Consider the following 23,586-nt stretch of genomic DNA (forward strand, 5'->3'; position numbering starts at 1 on the left):
ATTTAAGTACCCATGGGTAAATTTTTGTCCCATACCCTTACCCTAATAGGGTTTTTACCCGCAGGGTACGCAGGTAATGGGTACCCATTGCCATCCCTAATTGCAAACCCTACATCAGGGATCCCTCACGCTTGCGCGACACGGAGAGCACCATAGGACAGCACCAATAATAAAACATGCAACTCAAACCAATCACGATCATCAATTAACCCATAGGACAAAACGGATCTACTCAAACATCATAGGATAGCCATACATCATTGGGAAATAATATATAGCATTGAGCACCATGTTTAAGTAGAGATTACAGCGGGTAAGAGAGGGGATACACCGCTGCATAGAGGGGGGAAGAGTTGGTGATGATGGCGGTGAAGTTGTTGGTGAAGATTGCGGTGATGATGATGGCCACGGCAGCGTTCCAGCGCCACCGGAAGAGAAGGGGGGAGGGGGGCCCTTCGTCTTCTTCTTCCTTGACCTCCTCCCTAGATGGGAGAAGGGTTTCCCCTCTGGTCCTTGGCCTCCATGGCGTGGGAGGGGCGAGAGCCCCTCCGAGATTGGATCTGTCTCTCTGTCTCTCTCTGTTTCTGCGTTCTGGTCTGCTGCCCTTTCACCGTTTCGTACATATATGGAGATCCGTAACTCCGATTGGATTGAAACCTTCGCCGTGATTTTTCCCCAAAAATTAGCTTTCTTGCAGCCAAAGAAGGGCATCAACCGCCTTACGAGGAGCCCACAAGGGTCAGGGGCGCGCCCCCCTGCCTCGTGCCTCCCTCGGGCATCGTCGATTTTTCTTTCGAAATTCTCCAAATATTCCAAAAATATTCTCCGTCCGTCTTTATCCCGTTTGGATTCCGTTTGATATGGGGTTTCTGTGAAACATAAAACATGCAACAAACAGGAACTGGCACTGGGCACTGGATCAAAATGTTAGTCCCAAAAATAGTATAAAAAGTTGCCAAAAAGTATATGAAAGTTGCATAATATTGGCATGGAACAATCAAAAATTATAGATACGACGGAGACGTATCAGGAACCAATATGAGCATCCAGGTTCCGCTATTGGTTATTGACCGGAGATGAGTCTCGGTCATGTCTATATAGTTCTCAAACCCGTAGGTCCGCACGCTTAACGTTCGGTGACGATCGGTATTATGACTTTATGTGTTTTGATGTACCAAAGGTAGTTCGGAGTCCCGGATATGATCACGGACATGATGAGGAGTCTCGAAATGGTTGAGACGTAAAGATCGATATATTGGAAGCCTATGTTTGGACATCAGAATGGTTCCAGAAGAGTTCGGGCATTTACCGGAGTATCGGGAGGTTACCGGAACCCCCCCCCCCCCCCCCCCCCCGGGGAGTATATGGGCCTTATTGGGCCTTAGTAGAATAGAGGAGAGGAAGGGAAAAGGTGGAGGGCGCGCCCCCCTAGCCCAATCCGAATTGGGTGGGGGCCGTCCCCCCTTCCTTCCCTCTCTCCTCGCCTTCCTTCTCTCCTACTCCTACTACTTGGAAGGGGGGAATCCTACTTCCGGTGGGAGTAGAACTCCCCAGGGCGCGCCATAGTAGAGGGCCGGCCCTCCCTCTCCTCCACTCCTTTATATACGGGGGAGGGGGGCACCCCATAGACACACAAGTTGATCATTGATCTCTTAGCCGTGTGTGGTGCCCCCTCCACCATAATCCACCTCGGTCATATCGTTGCAGTGCTTAGGCGATGCCGTGCGCCGGTAGCTTCATCATCACCGTCATCACGCCGTCGTGCTGACGAAGCTCTCCCTCGACACTCTGCTGGATCGTGAGTTCGTGGGACGTCACCGAGCCGAACGTGTGCAGATCGCGGAGGTGTCGTACTTTCGGTGCTAGGATCGGTCGATCGTGAAGACGTACGACCACATCAACCGCGTTGTCATAACGCTTCCGCTTATGGCCTATGAGGGTACGTGGACTACACTCATCCCTCTCGTTGCTATGCATCACCATTATCTTGCGTGTGCGTAGGAAAAATTTGAAATTACTGCGTTTCCCAACATTACGTGCTATACAAATGGTTTTTAATCCCTTTCCGCGACGGAGTTTTAAACCGTCGCCTAGTGAGTGTGGGCGATAGGGGGGTCCTTCCCACACGACCCAGAAACCGTCGGGGATAGGCGAGCAGCTACTGACGATCGCCATAGAATAAACGTATGTGAAGTCGCGCCTATCCCACATGTTACGTATCGACGTTACGTTTCTGATCCGAGAGGCATCTGAAACGTTTACGCTGCTATAGTTGTGTGAAAAAGGTGGATATCACAAACATTTAATCTACCAATGTGTTTGTGATAGGTCGTTATCGCACTCAATTCAAAAATGTAAAATGTGTGTGGTGCCTCTACTATCGCCAACGTGTCCATTTTCATAACTGTGTGCGATAGGTATTTCTATCACACACGCATACAGGTTTGGATCATTTACCGTATTACCATGAAACACACACGCATATGAGATGAAACCGTGTGTGCGTCCATCGGGCATTGTAAATATTTCACGTCAAATAACCGTCTGTTCTCTATTTTTCCATCGCACACGCTGTTTTCTTTCTAATCGTGTGTATATTATTTTATTCGCTCCTATTTAATTTTATTTTTCTCTGAAATTTATTATTCGAATTGGAAATTTTGAAATATGAAATGTGGAATTCAAATTCTCAGCACAATGGTTCAACAACCAAACCATAAATAAAATTATCTATACAATATGTTCAGTAATTACTGGATTAGGTAACAATTGATGAACCACAATATTTAGATGCGGTAAGGTGAAGAGACAATTGTAAATCATTTTGACTACCGATGATGTTGAAGAAGAGGAATGCCCATAATGTGCTCTCCTGCATGCCATAGGCACGAACAATTTTTGTCCAACCCCTTGTGACGATTGCCCGCCCATCCTTCACCGCCTTCAGGAAGACTTCTGGACCACTATCATAGTAGTATGAATTATGTACTTTAACTTTAGTTGCCTCCACTCCGGGCATGTAGTTTGCAAGGTAATCATTAGTAAATTGCTTCGGAAACCACTTAAAAGAGAAAACTTTAAGAGACTCATGTCTAATAGAGTAACTTGTTGTGGGCAGGAGGAAAATGCAACATATTACTTACCATCCTAAAGTTCACTGTTGTCTTGAACAAAGTGTAAATAAAGAGCTTAATTCCCATCACCTATCTCTTTCGCCTAACAATCCTTTTTAGTTTCCTCACTTGACGCTTGTTCATGAATATCTCATTGCCCCATACGCAAAATAGATTGAAGCGTGGATCAATACCGTTGATATATGTACCTAAAAGAAAACAGTAAATGTTAGAAGCTAAACTGCGATTGCACAAATGGTGTAAAATACAACTACCCCCATTCCTAAGTACAAGTATTTTTAGAGATTTCAATATGAACTACATACGGATGTATATAGACATAGTTTAGATTAGAATGTAGACTCACTCATTTTGCTCTGTATGTAGTCTATATTGGAATCTCTAAAAATACTTATATTTAGGAATAGATGGTGTATAAGACATGTGATGCAGCTAACCTCGACGGCAAACAACAACATCACCCATTGTACCACTGCGTAAGTACATGAAAAGGCAATGTTAACTACAACATGGTTAACATCCACCAAAAATAGCAAATGGTAATAAACGGTAGCATCTGTAGTGATATTTTCATTGCGAAAGAGTAGCACGGTAGCAAAGGGACGGAATAAGAATAGATAGAATTGTTTACTACAATAGACAACCTAGTAGAAATGAAATTGACAGAGTTAAACATCGCAAGGCAAGTGCTGCTAGAGCAGCGAATGGCCCTATTGTCTATAAAAAAGTAGGGAAAATAGATAAGGCGGTTTAGGTGTGTTTACTACAACATGCTTAATACATGAACAGTACAAAACATGGCCATTGAAACTCATATTGGTAATATTGAACTGGTCAGTTCATACTTGGTAAGTCCTGAGGGGTAGTTGTTGGGGCACTTCATATGGGAAGAGCTCGCCCCAAGTCGGCCGCAGCGGAGGCGAGGTGTTCCTCCGGGTCGAAGCGTGAATCAGTGCCGCTGACATGTGTACCAACAAGAAACAAGTAAATGTTATAAGCTAAACTACAATTGCACAAATGATGTAAAATACTGAAGACATGGGATGCAGCTAACCTCGACGGCAAACAACAGCATTGTCCGTTATGGCCGAACGTAAGTACATGGAAAAGCATGTTAACTACAACAGGGTTAGCATCCACAAAAAATAGCAAATGCAAATAAAACGATAGCATCTCTAGTATATCTTCATTGTGGAGAGTAGCACAGTAGCAAAGGGACAGATTAAAAATGGATACAACTGTTTATTGCAACAGGCTTAACATCATCCTAAGTCATGTTTTGTAAGTTTCTAACTGCTATTGGTGAAATTGAGCTGGACAGTTCATACTTGAACATCACACAGTGTGCAGTATTAAAAATAACAAGGCACGTTTAACTACAGGTAACCTAGTATAGCCATTGAAACTGGTACTGATAAAAATGCAATTGGCAGTGTTAAACATCGCAAGGTAGGTGCTGCCGGAGCAGAGAATGACCCAGTTGTCTATAAAAAGATAGGGAAAATAGTTAAGATGTGTTAGGCATGTTTACTACAATATGCTTAATACATCAACCGTACAAAACATAGCCATTGCAACTGGTATTGGTAAGATTGAACTGGTGAGTTCATACTTGGTAACTCCTAAAAGGTAGTTGTTGGGGCACTTCATCTTAGCCAGAGCCCGCCCCAAGTCAGCGGCGACGGAGGTGGGGTGTTCCTCCGGGTCGAAGTATGGATCAGTGTCGCTGACATGTGTACATAGTGATTGATTCGCTACCAATTTTTTTTATCAACCACACAAAAAGTTGTCATATTTGACAATTTCTGATTCTGTCAAATGTTGGCGTGCCAAATATTGGCAATGTAAATATTGATATCAAAGCAATCATGCTCGAAATCCGTCGTGTTTGCATAAATTTCGTCTGATTAATTCAAACAGTGGCTGAAATGTATACATGCAGCGTTGGATGATCGACTCCCTGTGTCCGCGAACCGATGCCGCGGCAAATTTGTGGGTCAGCGTTGGAGATACCCTCACCCATAGCTCGACTATGTGATAGAAGTGCTTGAGTTTAATCAGCCTTCACTGCCCTGCCCTTAGCTAATCGACAAAGTTAAAATATCTCCTCCTTTGCAATTTTGCAAAGATGCGCACCAAGTACCATCGATTCGAGTATGGAATATCTGGCTGGAGATGATCACGCTGCCGTCGTGACCCGATGAGCTTCCGGAGAGCATTACTTCCACGACGGCGATATCGAAAAGGCACCACCACCTGCGTCCGTGCGATAGATATTTCGCTTCTTTTTCTGCGTGGCCGACGAGGCGCCAGCGAGCCCCGAGCAAACGCGCACGCGCGCGGCGGCCTCGGGCGAAAGCGCCACGATACGTCGAGACAGCTCACTGACGGGTAGGACCACGGGCCCGACGGCCCGCGCGTCAGTGTGCCAGGCGAAGCGGAAGGGCCTCAGCGCCTCCACGTAGCGGGTCTCCGCGCCTGTGGATCGCGACTCCGGGCGGGTGGTCTCCTGGGCAGCCACGACCTGCGGTTCCCAGCCGTGCGATCCTCGCGGGTTGGGTGGCTGGGATCGCCCCGCTAAAACCCAAACCCCATGGAACTTTCGGGCCAATAAATGACGTCTCCCGAAGCCGCGTCTTACATGAAACCCCGTCCTGTGCCGCGGAATCCCCGTTTGAGCCTCTTTCCTGCCGCGACTACGCTGTAGAGGGACTGCAATGCAAATTGGCGGGTGCTTGTATGAAACACACGGGGCTTTGCAGGGGCTAATCCCTGAAATACCTGGGTTTTGTGCCGCCTTAAGACAAAAAAGTTCTCATGGTCCATACAAGCAAGTAGCAGCTGGGAGGAGGAGCCGAGGAAGAGGAGCAGAAGATAGGAGGAGAGGAGCAGCGGTAGCCTCGTCTTCCTCGGGATTGGGAGGGACGAGAGAGGCGGGGGGAGAATGCAGGAGCAGGGGGAGAGCTCGCGGCCTTCGAGCAGCGACAGGTCGTCCAGCTCCGGCAACCACATGGGGCACAAGGAAGGCAAGCTCTACAACTTCAATTCTCTCCTGCTGTAATGCTGTTTTAGCTCGATCGGTTCTTGAAACGAAGCTCTTGTGCGCTGTGCCTTCCGATGAGTGTCCATTGGGCCGGGCTTCCGAAAGTTCCAATCATCTTGGGCACTTGCCAGAGATGTTCTATACTTTTCTACTAGAATTCTGGGTCGAATTTCACGTCATCTTTAACTGGGCATTTTGAGGAAAGAAGCTTTGCACTCATTCCTGCCGAGCGTTTGTGTTTGCAGAAAGACCGGTATCTCCAAAAGAACTAGATTGGTGAACTGAGCTAAGCTGAGCTTCGTTGGACTGCAGGGATGGAGAGCGACGACGAGATAGGGACGGTGCCGGAGCTGGGCCTGGGGCCAAGCGGCGCGTCCACGTCCGGCAGGAGGGAAGCCGACGGGCCGGAGCGTGCCCAGTCCTCCACCGCGCAAGGCAGCGCGCGCCGCCGCGGACGCACCCCGGCCGACAAGGAGCACAAGCGCCTCAAGAGGTACGAGCCTCATGCTGCATACAATTCAGTTTGAGTTTCCGAATGTGGATAATGCCTCCCGTGTGCCCAATTCGTTGTCTGGATGGTAGATCGAGTACGGATGCCCATTCATGCATGTTTTGGATTCAATGCATGGTGGTCCTGAACTCCTGATGGTCCATACCGAAACCACGCCATGCATGTACAGGCCCCCTTTTGTTGAGTTTAGACAAACCAAGATTGCTCGTGGATCCAAGTTGGGAACGAAAATGATTTTCTTGTGGACCTTTCTTTTTTCTAGAGAGATCTCTTATGGATCTAGATACGGATCAAATGTCGAGGTCTCTGAATAAATATTATGGTTGGCTTGGCCGTCTTCGCCTGGCTCTCGTGCTCGTGAAAGTTGGGTCACTTAGGGTCAGTGGAAGCGGCCATAATGGAGGACGTGTGCTTCTATTATTGTGGTCATTGCTCTCAGAAGTTGCAAGCTCCTTCGACGGGTGGTCAATGTTTTCATGCTTCTTTCTGGTCCTTAGTTGTACTTGTGTGGGTTCTAGTGTTATGTCTAGGTCGTTGGTTGCCAACGTTTGTGCCAGGATCCTTAGATTCTTCATCGTTGTTTAGCTTATGGTTTTGTTGTTGGGTCGTGCCATCTTTGGTGTTATGCGGTGTCTTCTATGGCGCTGTACTCTTCTTTCTATCTAATGAAATACATTTGGCTCTCCTGTATGATTTGAAAAAAAATTACGATTACCAATGCGATGCTCAGCTCAGCCTGATTGAGATCGATAGACGAGTTTGTTGTAGCAAAAGAGATATCCTGAATTTAAAGGATATCATCTACGGTGGAATACATGCAGCTGGGCTAGGGGTAGAAAAGGATTTTTGACATATCAGTACTCCATTTAGTTCCAAAAGATAGTTTGTAAGATGTTTTTTCAAGCTTTGTGAAGTTTAACCAATATTGTAGAAAAAAAATATGTACATTCATAATACAAAATAAGATCATTAGTATATCATGGAAGATATTTTTATACTGTAATTATGTGCTATTATTAATGTCGACATTTTTTAAGCTGTTTGACTCTGAAAAACACGTACTCCCTCCGTCTCATAATGTAAGACGCCTTTTTTTTAAATCACTTCCCCACTTTGTTAAGCTAAATTAGGAAGTTTATCAGAAACAATACTGAGAATACAATCTGGGGGAGACATCTCCCACGACAGCGAAACACTATTACAGAAACCAAAACGGGCAATCTCATGAGCCGCTTTATTCGCCTCCCTTCGCACCCATGTAGCTCTGAACTCCCCCAGGTTTGTGGCCATCATTTTGATTTCTTCCACCAAGATACCCACCGACGACAGGTTTCGATCTTGCTCATTTAGCTTCCTGGCCACATTAAGGCAGTCGGTCTCCAGATGTAGTTTGGGCACACCTCTTTGCAGAGCTAGCTCGGCCGCCCTCCTGCAAGCCAGCAGCTCCGCCACTTCTGCCGATGTGATATCCGGAAGAAAGACAGCATCCGCACCTCGGAAGCCACCGTCTTCATCTCTGAACACAACACCACCACCTCCACCTTGCCTCGACCGAGACATAGCACCATCGACGTTGGCCTTGAGCCAACCCGACTCCGGTGGTTCCCATCTAGCGCGTTGGGTAGGTGGTGTCGAGGTCTCCGTCTGGCCCCGGACTTTCTTTCATTCTTCCATGAGCGCTGCTACTCTCCTCGCCACCATGTTGGCCTCCTCAATTCTTTTTCCATCACGGGTGTCATTTCTTGCCAGCCATATCGCATATAAGCCCTGAGCCATCGCTGACTTCTCGTCCTCTGAAGCATCCGACATCCACTGAAGCATCCATGATGCAACCGAACTCTAGGTGCACGTAGATCGAGGTGGGGTCGCCACCCTCGCACCCAATACCGAGTTCAGCTCCTTCCAGAAAAGCATGGAATGATAGCAGCCCCAAAATCTGTGATACAAAGTTTCTTCCCGACCACACGCCGGGCAAAAAACGCCGGGCTTGATCCTTCTACGAAGAAGTTCTGAGCCCACCGCCAAGCCGTTCTTGATCAACCGCCACACATGTATCAACACTTTCCCTGGCGCGTTGGCGCCCCACAGCGCCAGCCAACTCCGGTGGTTCACCGCCGTCGAGGACGAGCCTGGCTGTCCAGTTCTCGCCTTCTTCTCCATGCATAGGTGGTAAGCTGACTTCACGGAAAATTTTCCATTGTTCGTAAAATTCCAAGCTAAGATATCCTCAGTACCCGGTCCACCCACACAAATCTGTAGAATATCATGTACATCGCCATCGAAGAACATTGCTTCTAGCTTGTGTCGATCCCAACCTGTAGCCTCATCATTTAGTAGATCGCTCACCCTCGTAATCCCCGGCATATACACCTGGCCCAGTGGCCGTAGGCTACCTTTGCGAGGGATCCAATTATCATGATGAATGCGGATGGTGGATCCATCGCCCACTCGCCATATAAGTCCGTCCAAGAGCAGGTTTCTGCCATGCAGAATGCTTCTAAAGGTGTATGATGCACCGCTCGGACAGGTTGCATTGAGGATAGATCCATGATCATAGTAGCGTGCTTTGAGGACGCGTCCACACAGAGAAGACGGGACCTGCAATAATCTCCAAGCTTGCTTGGCGAGTAATGCTTGGTTGAAAGCTTCCATATCTTGAAACCCCATCCCTCCCTCCTGCTTGCTCTCACACATTTTCTTCCACGCAATCCAGTGAACCTGCTTCTCACCATTTGCCTCGCCCCACCAAAAGTTAGAAGAGATAGATGTCAGGTTCCGCACAATTTCTTGGTGAGCTAGAAGCAACTCATGGTGAATGTTGGGGTTGACTGGAGCCCCGATTTGACCAACACCTCACGAGCCTTTTTTGATAGACCTTGCCCCTTCCAACCGGTGACCTTACCCTTTGCACTCTCCCGGGCATATTTAAAAGTACCCTCCTTGGATTTCCCCACAGCAGTGGGCAGCCCCAAATATTTCTCACCTAGAGCTTCAGAAGTAATCCCGATAACAGCCTTAAGATGTTCTTTGGTGTCCTCTGTGCTCCCTTTCCCGAAGAAGATAGAAGATTTTTGCAAGTTTACTTTCTGTCCCGATGCTGCCTCATAGTCCCGTAGGATTGTTTTGAGAGCAAGGAGATTACTTTCAGCGCCTTCAAGGAACACAATGATGTCGTCTGCAAAGAGGAGGTGGGTAACCATGGGCCAGTGCTCCCAAAAGACACCCCCTTTATGTCACCGGAGCTTTGTGCATGTTTCAGCAATGCCGAGAAGCCCTCCACACAGAACAAGAACAAATAAGGCGAGAGGGGATCCCCTTGACGGAGACCTCTGGACGGCAGAAAAGAATCCGAGATCCCCCCATTGAGCTTCACCATGAATCTTGCCGACGTCACGCACCTCATTATCATCTGAATCCATGCCTCATGAAAACCAAACTTCTCCAACACCCTCTCAAGAAATATCCACTCCACTCTGTCATATGCCTTCATCATGTCTAATTTAATCGCACACAAGGCCTTCTTCCTCTTCCTCATCCTGATAGCGTGGACACACTCATAAGCCACCAAAACATTATTCGTGATGAGTCGCCCCGGTACAAAGGCACTCTGTTCTTCTGAGATCAAAACAGGGAGGATTCCCTTGAGTCTATTGGCCAGTACCTTTGTTGCAATTTTGTAGAGCACATTACACAGACTAATTGGTCTAAACAGAGACAACAACTCCGGTGATGTGACTTTAGGAATCATCACTATAACTGTGTCATTGAAACCTTCCGGTGTCGCCACTCCATCCAAAAAATCCTTGACCGACCTGCACACGTCCTCCTTAACTAGCGACCAATGTCGTTGATAGAACAAAGCCGGGAAGCCGTCCGGCCCCGGCGCCTTCGTAGGGCCCATCTGAAATAGAGCCGTCTCAATTTCACAGTCGGTGATCATGGTTGTGAGCTTCCCATTCATCTCCTCCGAGACTAGAGTATCAATGTGTTGCAGCACACTTGCCGCTGCATTAGAACCCTCGGAGCTGAACAAAGAAGCATAAAACTTCATTGCCATAGTCCGCATGTCATCGTCAGAGGTACAAAGCGTGCCATCCTCCCTGCGCAGTGCCTTGACCATGTTTTTTCTCCTTCGATGCGATGCTCGATTCTGGAAATACTTTGTATTTTGATCGCCCCACTACAGCCAGTCAATCCGCGAACGCTGTTTATAGTAGATCTCCTCCTTTTCGTAAAGATCGTGAAGCTGACTCTCTATATCCTTGACCTCCTGGAAATAACCGGTCACCAGCGCCCTTTCTTTTGTATCTCTCAGCTGAGTTTTTAACTTGGAAATCTGCTTGCGAAGGGAACCAAACACTTCCCTACTCCACATCTGCATGGCCTTGGTAAGGGTGCCCAGTTTCCCGCTCATTCCCGCATGCACCCCATGCTGTTGCTTTGCTTGTTCCCAGGCCCTCACAATCATCTGCTCATAATCTTCATGCCTTGTCCATGCTTCTTCAAATCTAAAAAACTTTTGCTTCTTCAAATCTAAAAAACTTTTGCTTCTTGAGGCCCGCTGCATCCAGTGATGCCGCCGCTTTGATTAGCAGAGCCACATGGTCAGATTCCTCGGTAAGAACATGTTCGACCGCCGTCTCCGGAAAGAGGTGCAAGAACTCATCATTGCATGTGGCCCTATCGAGCCGAACCCGAATGTTCCCCCCTCGTCTTGCTTATTGTCCCACGTAAATGGGTAACCAGTGAAACCCAAGTCCGCTAATCCACAATCGCCAAGGCACTCCTGAAAATCCTCCATCTGGTAGAAGTTCCTCAGATTGCCTCCTTTCTGCTCTGTTTGAAAAAGAATCTCGTTAAAGCCCCCGGCACAAAGCCAAGGTAGATTGTCTTGTCTTCTCAAATAATGAAGGGCATCCCACGTTTTCCGCCTGTGCTCCATCCTAGGTTCACCGTAGACTCCAGTGAATCTAACGGTTCTTCCCTCTGACATGATTTCCGCATCAATATAGTACTGGCACCACGGTCTGAGTGTAACCGAAATATGATCCCTCCACAGTAGAGCTAATCCACCACTCCTTCCCTCACAATCCACCGCAACGGCGTGACGGAACCCTAGACTCCATTTGACTTTCTCCATTGCTCGCGCCTTCTTCTTTGTCTCACATAGAAAAACCACCGCTGGGTTGTACGACCTAATCAGGTCCCTCAACTCTCCAACTGTCGGGTCCAACTCCAATCCCCGACAGTTCCAAACGAGGAAATTCATTGCTCCCGGCGGCCCCGACTGCCGGGGTCCGCCGATCTAGCTCCATGATCACCGATCCTCTCAAAGACAGACGACACTTTCTGCCGTTTTTCGCCAACGAGAGCATCACCATCTTCCCTCCGAACTCCTTCTCCTACTGGCACCCACATTTGCCTTGATGGTCTCTTCTTTTCCTTGGGAACATACCGATAGTGGTCCTCTCGCTGTCAAGAAGACCCCACATCGCTTCTAGGCTTCCTAACATAATACCCCGGCCTCCTGTAATGCTCCCGTGGTGCTTTCTCCTCCCTGCGTTGCTGCCCTTCTCTGTGGTCATGACCCTTTCTCGGGGAGATGATACCTTCTCTCACCTTCTGATGCAGCTCATTTCTAAGGTGTTTCTCCCGTTTTTCCTCTAAATCATGACGAAGATCCCTCGCCTTAGCCCCTTCTGCACCAGTGTGCGCTTTCTGCGGGCTCTGGACCTCTTGTTGCTCCTTCCCCTTCTGCTTTGGCCCACCAGTGTGGGAGTCAGCCGAGGGCGTATATTCTTTGTACAACGATCTGCGGGTTGGGAGGTCACGCACATGTGCATACCCTTTTGGTCCATTGTCACCCCCACTTGACATTGAGCTCTCTCTGCTTATATTCTTGCTGGATGTTCCTTGCCACTGCTTCTTCTCCTAATGACTCGACGATGCCCTGCCCGGCGAGGCACACAGCCATTCTCCCCACTACGACAGAGGCTCCACCGGTGGGTCACAAACTCCCTCCACGTGCACAAGTCTACCGCAGTCAAAACAGAAGCGGGGTACTTTCTTATAAGCAAAATCAAACCACGTTTTCTCCTTGTCATCAGGCTTCTTCTTCAAGTAGAAACCACAGACGAGGGGCTCATGCAGTGCAATTCTGGCTCGAACTCTAAGTTGAGTCCCCCTCGCTAAACCATCCTCTCCAACATCTACCTTGACTACTGTCCCAAGCCAGTTTCCAAGTGCCTCTCCGAATGCCTTCGATCTTTTGTCCAGAGGTAAGTCATCAACCCTGACCCAGGCCTCAATCGAATCAAAAATCATCTCGGACGGCTTGGTCTCCCCATCATAGTCCTTCCGAGCAACTACATTGAAATCAAACTGCCACGGGCCATTGTGAAGAACATGTTTCCAGTCTCCTTCGCTGCCAAATTTGATCATGAACATATTACCCCCAAGCATCTTGAATTGGGCATCCCTATGGAGACCCCAGGCACACTGCACCGCTCTCTCAAAAGCATGCTTGATCAGAGGGCGTGGGGAAAAGGACTTGCCAACGACATCCCACTTCACCTCTATCTTCGTCCTTGGATCTGGATCATCAAAACAAAATCCGGCCGCCTCCTTTTCCGTCAGCGCCAGACCCCCCATCTTCGCTGACAGGAACGCCGCCTCCTCCGAGGTCTTACCATCTGCCGGAGACTCCGAAGATCTCCGACTTGCCATGTTTCCAGTCTCCCCCGCCTTCAGCGGGGTTTGCTTCCTCGGAGTCGCCGCCGCGGGAGGAGTCCTCCCCCCCTGCTCGAAGAAGACGCCATGGCCTCCTCGTCAAGCTGGGTTGTCTCTCGCAGGGCCAAGCCAAGCCTGCAGCGCCGTCGCCACACCCTAGATGCCCTGTAGATCACCGCCACCCTACATTCAAAACCCTAAACCTAGGCGCCGCCTTCCGATCGCCTTGGCGATCGCCTCTCGGTCGCCCCTTAGAGAAAAAACGTGGTGGACCCGCCTCGTATCATTCCCAATCTGTAATAGCTATTTTTGATATGTAAGACACCTTTTAATACTAAACTAGTGTCAAAAAATGTCTTACATTATGGGACGAAGGGAGTAGTACTTTAACGGAGGGACTACATGATACAAGGTGTATTGGTTTCATAATATAAGATGTATTGGTTTCCGTGCAAGTCAACCATGTGAATATTTGACCAATATTATAGAATAAAATAACAACATCTGCAATCCTAATAGGTAAAATATGAAACTACTTTTCATGATGAATCAAATGATATAAATTTCGTATTGTGGATATTGATATGTTTTTCAAAAAACTTGGTCAAACATGCACTCGTTTGACTTTTGAAAAAACAAATACACCTTACATAAAGGAACGGAGGTAGCGCTATCACCATCAGAGTCCTGCAACTCAGTAGGAATGTTTTAGTAGTTGCATTTACTGGCACCCCTTAGAAAGTCCCCACCCCTGACACTCTTCTGCCCTCGCTGCCGCCAGAGGAAGTCGTCGTGGAAGCCGAGTGGCTCCTAGTGCCCTCGCTATGAGGTAATCCCGTGTCCGTGTCTGGGTATCCATGTACGATATCTAGTCCTAGTCGGTTTGGTTTATGTCTAGCCTGGTAGTATATATACATGACCACCCCGTGTAATCTGATCAACCAAAAACGAAAAGCAAAGCAATAAAGCGTGTACCAGGCTCGAGACGGGCCTGTGGCAATACATCGATTCGTGCCTTCGCTGTGTTCGTGTGAGAGTTCGCCGAGACATTACCGTTGACAGAAGGATCGATCGAATCGATCAAAGCTAGCTCCGCTAGCTCACGTACGTGAAGTACCGTGACGTGCGTGTGCACTGTTTATCCATCAAGCTGCTAGCTTGCACATACGTCTGTGGTTGCTTCCGGTATTTTGGTCTAGCAATCAAAAGCCAACAATTGGTATCAGAGCCTCGACGATCTACGATGACGGACAGCGATGCTGAGTCAGTCAAGTCCGGCAATGGCGGTTTCAAGGGAAACAAGTCCGGCAACGGCGGTTCCAAGGCGAACAAGAACAGCGACAAGGTGAAGAAGGGCGGCAAGTCAGCAACCAGTGGTGGCGGAACGTGCAGGCGCATCGCAACATCCCCATCCAGTACCCGATGCTCACCGACGCCAACTACGGCGTGTGGGCGGTGAAGATGAAGATCATTCTCTGAACCCTTCGAGTGTGGGAGGCCATCACGGACGGCGACGTTGACCAGGAGTGCGACAAAGGTGCCATGGCCACCATAGCCCAGTCTATGCCAGATTCCTGCTGATGACATTGGCGGAGTTCGAGACAGCAAGAGAGGCGTGGAACGCACTCAAAGAGATGAGGATCGGAGAAGATCGCGTCACGAAGGCTCGGGCACAAGTGCTGAAGCGCCAATTTCACAAGTTGCAAATGGAGGAAACTGAATCGGTGAACGACTATGCCATGCGTCTAACTACTTTGGTGGGAGAGATCCACGCGCTTGGTGCAAAACTCGAGGAAGCCGAGATTGTGGAGAAGTTTTTCAGTTCGGTGACTGATAAGTTCACGTACATCATCGGCACGCTCGAGCAGCTTTACGACATCGACGACATGACCATAACGGAGGCGATCGGACGCTTGCGGACATGGGAAGAGAATGCTCGTGGCTGTCGGAAAGGCAAAGGAGGAGATGGTGACCAACTCATGTACTCGCGCGCAGATTGGGAGTCCCCAAGTAGCAAAGGAAGGCGCAACGTTGGCGAAGGCTCAAGCAACGCGAAGAGCGGCGGACAAACCGGAAAAGGCAAAGGAAAAGGCAAGCCACAAGGCCGTGGTAAGGCGGACCGATCTAAAGAGCGGAAGCCACAGAACTTGGATATGTCCGAGGTCAAGTGCTATAACTGCAACGAGATGGGTCACTTTGCGAAGGATTGTCCGGAGCCTAACAAGCGGGAGATCAAGGCAAATTTGGCGAAGCAGGAAGACGAACGTCCAGGTCTTCTGATGGCCAAAGTTTGTGATCTCGTCCAAACAGCGGTTGTGAAACCAAACCAGAAGGTGCTACTTCATGAGAAAAAGGTAACACCAAAGTTATCCGGGAGCCAGAATGTGTCGTGATATCTAGACACAGGTGCCAGTAACCACATGACGGGGTGCAAGGAGAAGTTCCTCGAGCTGGAATATGATGTTCAAGGCTCGGTCAAGTTAGGTGATGGTTCAAATGTGGAGATTTGCGGGCAAGGTTCTGTCCTCTTCGAGAGTCTCACAGGAGAACATCGCATACTCACCGGAGTGTACTACATCCCACGGCTTCGCAACAACATCATCTCTGTCGGGAAACTTGACGAGAATGGATGCAAGGTGGATATTGAGAACGGAGTGATGACGATCTTCGACAACCTCCGAAACGTGCTAGCACGTGTGAATCGCACACGGAACAGGCTCTATATCCTCAACCTTGATCAATCTCAACCGGAGTGTTGGCTCGCCAAGAGTGATGATGATTCGTGGTTATGCCATACTAGATTTGGACACGTTAACTTCTACGCCTTGAAGAAGATGTCGAAGATGGAGATGGTATCTGGGATGCCGTTAATCGACCATGTTGATCGAGTATGTGACGGGTGCTTGGTTGGAAAACAGCACCGCAGGCCGTTCCATGCTCAGTCTACCTATCGTGCAAGTGATGCACTCGAGCTGCTTCATGGTGATCTTTGTGGCCCTATCACCCCAGCAACTCACGGAGGAAAGAAGTACTTCTTCCTTGTGGTAGATGACTACTCGAGATACATGTGGGTCGTTCTCCTACGATCTAAAGATGAGGCGTTTGAAGCGTTCAAGAAGCTGAAGGCTGCAACGGAGATGGAACACAAGCTGAAGGTTCGCGCTCTACGAACAGATCGCGGCAGAGAGTTTACGTCGAACGAGTTCAACGACTACTACGAGAAGATTGGCATAAAGAGGTTCCTCACGGCACCTTATACGCCACAACAGAACGGGGTTGTTGAAAGGTGCAATCGAATCGTCGTTGACATGGCGAGAAGTTTACTTAAGAGCAAGAACTTGCCGGGGACTTTTTGGGGAGAAGATGTCTCGACGGCGGTCTATCTTCTCAACCGGGCTCCAACGAAGGCAGTGATCGACAAGATTCCGTATGAAGTAATTTACGGATGGAAGCCGAATGTGTCTCATCTACGGACGTTTGGGTGTGTGGCACATGTGAAGACGGCGGAGCCGCATCTCTCAAAGCTTGCCGATCGTAGCACCAAGATGGTGTTTATCGGGTACGAGAGGAGTTCCGGCACCAAGGAATACCGCTTCTACGATCCACGAACCAAGCGTCTACGGATTTCACGCAATGTTGTGTTTGAAGAAAACCAAGCGTGGAATTGGAGCGCAACAACCAACGATGCTCCAAACGGTAACATATTCACAGTTGAATTTCCAACTAATGATGATGCAGGGGAGGATGTCCAGGTGGTTGGCAAGACGCCCAACCAAGGTGACCACAATGGTAGTGATCATCATGGTGCCGACACCAACGACGACGCGCATGGGTCGCATGGTGATAGCGACAACGACGCGCAAGACACGGGTAGAGATCTCGGCAACGACATCGACAACGAGGCGCATAGTGATGATGACAATCAAGATGATGGTCACGATCACGACGACTACGCCGATGATGCGGATGCCAACGACCTGGCATCTACCACGCCCGAGACTCAACCGTCTTCCTCAAGTGCATCGACGCCGACACAATTTGTGTCGCCTCCTTCGCAAGCCACAACGGATTCTTCCGGGCCTCGTCGCTACAAGACCCTCAAGAAAGTCTACAAGTACGCAAAGCCAGTTACACTCGAGTATTCCGATTTGTGTTTACTCAGAGTTGAGGAGCCAGCGAACTTCGTAGAGGCGAGCAAAAGTTCAAGTTGGATGCACGCCATGGATGAGGAGATGAAGGCGATCGAGAGCAATGGCACATGGACTTTGGTAACCCGACCTCCGAACCAAAAGGCGATAGGTTTGAAGTGGGTTTACAAGTTGAAGAAGGACACGAAGGGTGCCATTGTGAAGTACAAGGCAAGACTCGTTGCAAAGGGCTACGTACAACGTCAAGGAGTTGACTATGAGGAGGTGTTTGCACCGGTTGCTCGAATCGAGACGGTAAGAGTGCTCCTAGTTTTGGCAGCACAAGAGGATTGGAAGGTTCATCATATGGATGTGAAATCCGCTTTCCTCAACGGCGACCTCAAAGAAGAAGTGTACGTGGAACAACCCCTCGGCTATGAGAAGAAATGCGAAGAAGGGAAAGTTTACAAGCTCAAGAAGGCACTTTACGGGCTGAAGCAAGCGCCAAGAGCTTGGAACTCAAAGTTAGACCGAAGATTGGTCTCACTCGGGTTTAAAAGATGTCCCCGCAAGGATGCAAAAGACAATCTACCAAGCACCGAAGAACAGGTGAAGGTTGAAGACGCGACCAAGGAGGAGCGCTGGCGTCAAGCTACGGACGAGCCGACGACAACAAAGACGATCCCTGGGATGCTACAAGAAACGACGAAAGCAATGCCAAGAATAGAGCATACAAGTAGTCGCATTTGGGATCCAGGTCGTAGTGTGGACATCGTGATTAGGGGATGAATGTGAGGTAATCCCGTTTCCGTGTCTGGGTATCCATGTACGATATCTAGTCATAGTCGGTTTGGTTTATGTCTAGCCTGGTAGTATATATACATGACCACCCCGTGTAATCTGATCAACCAAAAACGAAAAGCAAAGCAATAAAGCGTATACCAGGCTCAAGACGGGCCTGTGGCAATACATCGATTCGTGCCTTCGTTGTGTTCGTGTGAGAGTTCGCCGAGACGTTACCGTTGACAGAAGGATCGATCGAATCGATCAAAGCTAGCTCCGCTAGCTCACGTACGTGAAGTACCGTGACGTGCGTGTGCACTGTTTATCCATCATGCTGCTAGCTTGCACATACGTCTACGGTTGCTTCCGGTATTTTGGTCTAGCGATCAAAAGCCAACACTCGCCATGGTTGCAGCGAGGTTCTTGCTTGCGCCGTTTTTGTGTGCGGGCTCCGGAAGCCGAGTGACTGCCTTGGGTGGTGAGACGGCATCATCTTTGAGATGAGTGGTGCCTGTGGGTGCTGATCCTCCTTGGTTGTGCTCCTAGTGCGCACGTGCCAAACTGAAGGATATCACACTCACCCCTCTCCGACACACTCCACCCCGTGGGATCTGGTCCCTCGGTGGACGGTGGTTCTGGTTGGACTGGTGTGCTGCACCCTTATCCGTACCGTCCATCTTTGTGTTAGGATTTGTACTAGCCAACTAACTTACTACATGAAAATTCCGCTTTTTGTTCTCTCAAACGAAACAACATATGGACGCCAAACTTTGCAGGTCAACAAAACTTTATAACTACAGTGTGTGAAAAAGCTTTCGGATTTTTTTTGGTCTAGCATAAATATATGAAATGAGATTTTTCAATTAAGCAATAGTATTCAAGTATTTATGATGCTTGTAGGATGTTTTATTGAACCTTGTACAGTTGTACATGCCATTTGGGGCTTTGTTAATTTCAAACCAGGCCTAATGTCTTTTTCTAAAAAGATCTAATGAGACAAAATAAATTGTTTTAGACAAAATCTAAGCAAATTCCATCAAACTCTTTTTAAAATTTGGAATTTCCCTATAGAACCCACCTATCAATTCACCTTAAGAATATTTTCCGATCCATTACCAAAAAAATATTGCAAATCCTACTATCTAGAACTTGCGATATATCGAGGTAATTTTGAGCATTTGGCTAAAGTACAAGTGTTACGCTGAATTTGAACCAGTAATATTTTTTTAGGGAAACAGCAGTACTTTGCTATGTATTTTTATTAATTTTCAAAAAATAGGTACAAAAAGTCCAAAAGAAAAAGAGCTATACAACCTAAAAAACCTAGAAAAAAGTAAGGAAAAGCAAATCAAAGCAGAAAATACATGGGGAAACTACAAAAAATACAAATACAATAAATAGCCCCAAGGGCACATTATCTGAAAGAATTGACTCATGGTTCAAAACTGATGTATGCCTTCCTCTGTGCTCCGCGGAGAATCCATTTGAGTTCCTCTTTAAATTTCTTCCTGCAAGTGTAGAGGTTGGGAGGCAATCTCTTTAAAATGAAGTCATTCTGTATGTGTGATGTGCTACTACTATATTTGTGTATGCAAATTGATACATGAAGGAAAATACAGGGCGCTCTACACCCCTATACGAATATTAAACATAAAAAATACCAAAAAAATTCAAAAAAAAAAACTGAAATTTGGGGATATCAAACCTGGCTTTCCAATCTACTCCTGTGTGAAGTTTCGCGAAAAAATACCAGGAAACATACCAATGGCGAAGGAAATACTGTCCGAACAAAAAATATCCAAACAGTTTTTTTCTATATATAGGAATTTTTTTGTCTTTTTTGCCATGAATACGTTTCCTGGTATTTTTTCACGAAATTTCACATGGGAGTATAACGGGAACCCAGGTTTGATATCCCAAAATCCCAGATTTGTTTTCAATCTTCTCGGTATTTTTTTGAATTTAATGTTCGTACAGGGTTGTGGAGCACCCGGGTGCTACAAATCCGCTCCCATACATGAAACCCTACTTAAAAAAAGGAAAAATCCACTTTTTGTCCACCACTATTTGGTTTTAAGTTTAGATCTACAAACATAAGCAAATTTGACTTTTAACATTCAGCATCAGGCGTACGTCCTCACCGCAGTCAAAGCAGATGTAGACAATAATGCGGTTACCAAACCATAGAAACTTGTCTGCAAAAATAAGTTTTGCATATTCCTAACACAATCCTGGAACTTCGCTCTATCTATCAATGCAAAGATACTCAAGGCTTTTGCGTATTCGCGAAAAGAAAATAAGTTTTGGGAAAAATCATAAGTCGAAGAAAAGCCTGTGAAAACAGAAAAAGGCTTATGGTTGAACGCTAATTTTTATTCAGAAAGCATGCAAAAAGTCTTCAATGATCATAAACAATGCACGAAAATTTTGGGAATAAAACATTTTCTCCATTCCCACGATTATGTTTTGTAGTGATTTCCTTGTCACAGGAGAAATTTCTCTATTTAATAATCTCCGAAGATTTTTATTTTAAAAAATATAATATTTAAAAAAAATAAACTACATGATTAAAGTACTGTATTTGTCCATCTGGACATTATTTTTAAAAATGGACTAGTGCATGGCACGTCATGCAAGACCCTATTTTTCTTTTGAGAGGACAAATCCATGAAGTCGGTGTAGAAGTACTCCGCGGCCGAATCCATCATGTTTGCTTCAAAGTGAACAACAAAAATGTCAATAAATTTCACTATGGCATTTCGTCGAACACTTGTCGGGCATGGTGTCCACCATGGATGATGATGTATAAGGGCAGATGGTACCTGGCGCCGGACCAGGGATGGAAGGGAGGCGTAGGCAAATCGGCTGGCGCCCGGGTGGAGCATTTGAGGTCTAGCAAGGCTTGGGCCGCGGAGTGGGTAGTATAGTGACGGCAGCAGTCTTGGACTATGCGCATACACAGCAAGGGTGTAGGGACGGAGTGAGAAAAGTGGGGCTTCGAGTGGAGTTTTTGTGTGGGCCTGGGGTGTTGGAGTCCAATGTGGCGCCCGCAAACCTCTCCCACGTTTGCTTTCAATTTGCGGGAATTCGGACTTGCAGACGTTTGATGGACGGTGTTGTCCGAGCAGCGCGGTCCGGACATCTATGGGCGGTTTGATGGACGACATTGGAGATGCCCTTAGTCCTATCAAATGGTTTTACCATAAATCATCAAAATCAATTAGGGTACTATGGAAGATGCACTTTTCACCATCTCATGGGTATTGTGTGGATACAAGGGATTGCCAATCTCGTCGTAACCCTCCGTCCAACACCCCTCCCTCTCCCAACAATGGTGATCAAAGGTGGTGCGACAATCGCTGGATGTGGAGCAGTGAGGTACTCAACCTTCTTCCGACGTTTTCTCTAGTGACATGGGTGAGCCTTGGGCCCTCTCAACACCGAGATCCGGCTAGCGAGAAAGCTTCAGCTAGCAGAGAGGTTGCTAGTGGTCACAGACTCGACAACAAGTATGTGCATACTCTCGGTGGGAACCTATGATCTCACCTCTTCATCTAGGTCAACATGCGTGTGGCGTGCTCTTGTTGAAGGTGTTGACTGAAACCTCTCCTTCGGGGTTTATTCCCAAGTTTGATCTTTGGTTGGACCAGTCAACGTCGGAGCACGTACGACAATTCCTTCTTGGACCTCCTACTTTTGTTGTCAGTGGTTTTTCCCCGGCGATTGATTGTGGTAGCTGTGGGAGAACATGACCATCGCGAGGCCAATTCAAGAGGCTAGCCTCGGGATGTTTTTATTTCAATTTATGTAAGCCGAATTTGTTTGGCATCAATACTTGGCATTGCTTAGAATTATTAATAATTAATAATATATCACCATGTGCATCAATCTAGGGGTTATCCTCCTTTTTGGAAAAAATAAATCGTTAAGTGGTCTCGATTTATCCCAGCAATATTTTGCTGACATGAGTAACATTAGTGCCTTCCCTGTACAAATGTTATCTGTATAGTTGGAATTGTTAACCATAATATGTCAACAAAAACTTTAATTAGGTGAGTTGTATTTCTATCGTAATATTTATTTTCAGAACTAACATGAGATACTTACGTTGCCAATTATGGAGCAATTATCTATGTGTTCTGCTCAAATTTCTTTGTATTGGTGTTACATGAACATGATTATTATCTATGATGATTATTATTACTTTTTGAATATTAAGAAACAAGACTTTGTCTAAACCCTAAATATGTGCTTATTTGTGTGTCATTGACCTGTGAAGGTTGCTGAGGAACCGGGTATCAGCCCAGCAGGCAAGGGAGAGGAAGAAAGCTTATTTGGGCGATCTGGAGGTGAAGGTGAAGGACCTAGAGAAGAAGAATTCGGAGCTGGAAGAGAGGCATTCCACCCTACAGAATGAGAACCAGATGCTCCGACAGGTACCATTGTCTTCTCGTTATTTTTCCTCTTCATTTGGGTGGTTCAGTTTTGTACACACATTACCTAATATGTTTATCGGTAAGCCCGATTGACCTTGATCACAGTTCAGAAGGTCTCATAGCTTTGTTATAAAGTCTTCTTAAAAAAAGCTTTGTTATGCAAGTCATTCACTTCTAAAAGATACCGAAAACCACTGTTTAAGATCAGTAGTCACTGCTGCTATACATGCAGTTCACGTTCTGTTACTCCGGTATCGGATTCTCTATTTCATAAAAAGTTAGAATCATACCACCAAATGGAAACTGAAAAAATTCTGTTCGCCACGTACTGATTGCCACAAGTACTCTGACGATGGACAAAAAAAAACATGTCCTGAACGAGCTGTTCGTTGTTGTGCAGATCCTGAAGAACACCACTGTGAGCAGAAGAGGGCCAAGTGAGGGTCAATAGCACAGAGGTTGTCAGGGTTGATTCACAGAATTTTCACAGCAGACAGTTCAATTCCAGTGAATCAAAGAGGCCCTAGGATCGAATATAGCCGCGTTGATCGATCCCAAAACACACCATGTCTGGAACTTAAACTGGTTGGAAGCTTTCTGGCCAAAGGATAACCTCAAAAACCGGGGGCCTAAACCTGTGTAGATCTTCACAGATGTCCCCATCATACTCTATGAAGTTCAGCACCACGTGCTGTGCTTCGTTAATAATTTCACAAAATTAGTTTTGGGTGATTTAACATATGATCTGTATCATTTTTTATGTATCTACAAGCACAATCCAAACATTTTATTGTTGGGCAATTTACTTTGTACTATTGGAAAA

At 47.0% G+C, this 23,586-nt stretch overlaps 1 protein-coding gene across 1 annotated transcript; it reads left to right on the plus strand.

Annotated features, from left to right (window-relative positions):
- The first annotated feature begins 5,829 nt into the window (after positions 1 to 5,829).
- On the plus strand, positions 5,830 to 23,586 carry LOC109780033 (transcription factor HY5). The gene is made up of 4 exons (XM_020338626.4): positions 5,830 to 6,160; positions 6,490 to 6,670; positions 22,607 to 22,763; positions 23,164 to 23,586. The coding sequence occupies exons 1-4, from the start codon at positions 6,079 to 6,081 to the stop codon at positions 23,212 to 23,214; spliced, it is 471 nt and encodes a 156-aa protein (XP_020194215.1). The 5' UTR covers positions 5,830 to 6,078; the 3' UTR covers positions 23,215 to 23,586.

Source organism: Aegilops tauschii, chromosome 6 (genome assembly GCF_002575655.3).
Source record: "Aegilops tauschii subsp. strangulata cultivar AL8/78 chromosome 6, Aet v6.0, whole genome shotgun sequence".
Classification (NCBI taxonomy): domain Eukaryota; kingdom Viridiplantae; phylum Streptophyta; class Magnoliopsida; order Poales; family Poaceae; genus Aegilops; species Aegilops tauschii.

Coding starts and splice junctions, on each gene's coding strand:
- LOC109780033 (XM_020338626.4), top strand. CDS start 6,079: ATGCAGGAGCAGGGGGAGAGCTCGCGGCCTTCGAGCAGCGACAGGTCG. Junction 6,161..6,489: donor CCACATGGGGCACAAGGAAG/GCAAGCTCTACA, acceptor GTTGGACTGCAG/GGATGGAGAGCGACGACGAG. Junction 6,671..22,606: donor GAGCACAAGCGCCTCAAGAG/GTACGAGCCTCA, acceptor TGACCTGTGAAG/GTTGCTGAGGAACCGGGTAT.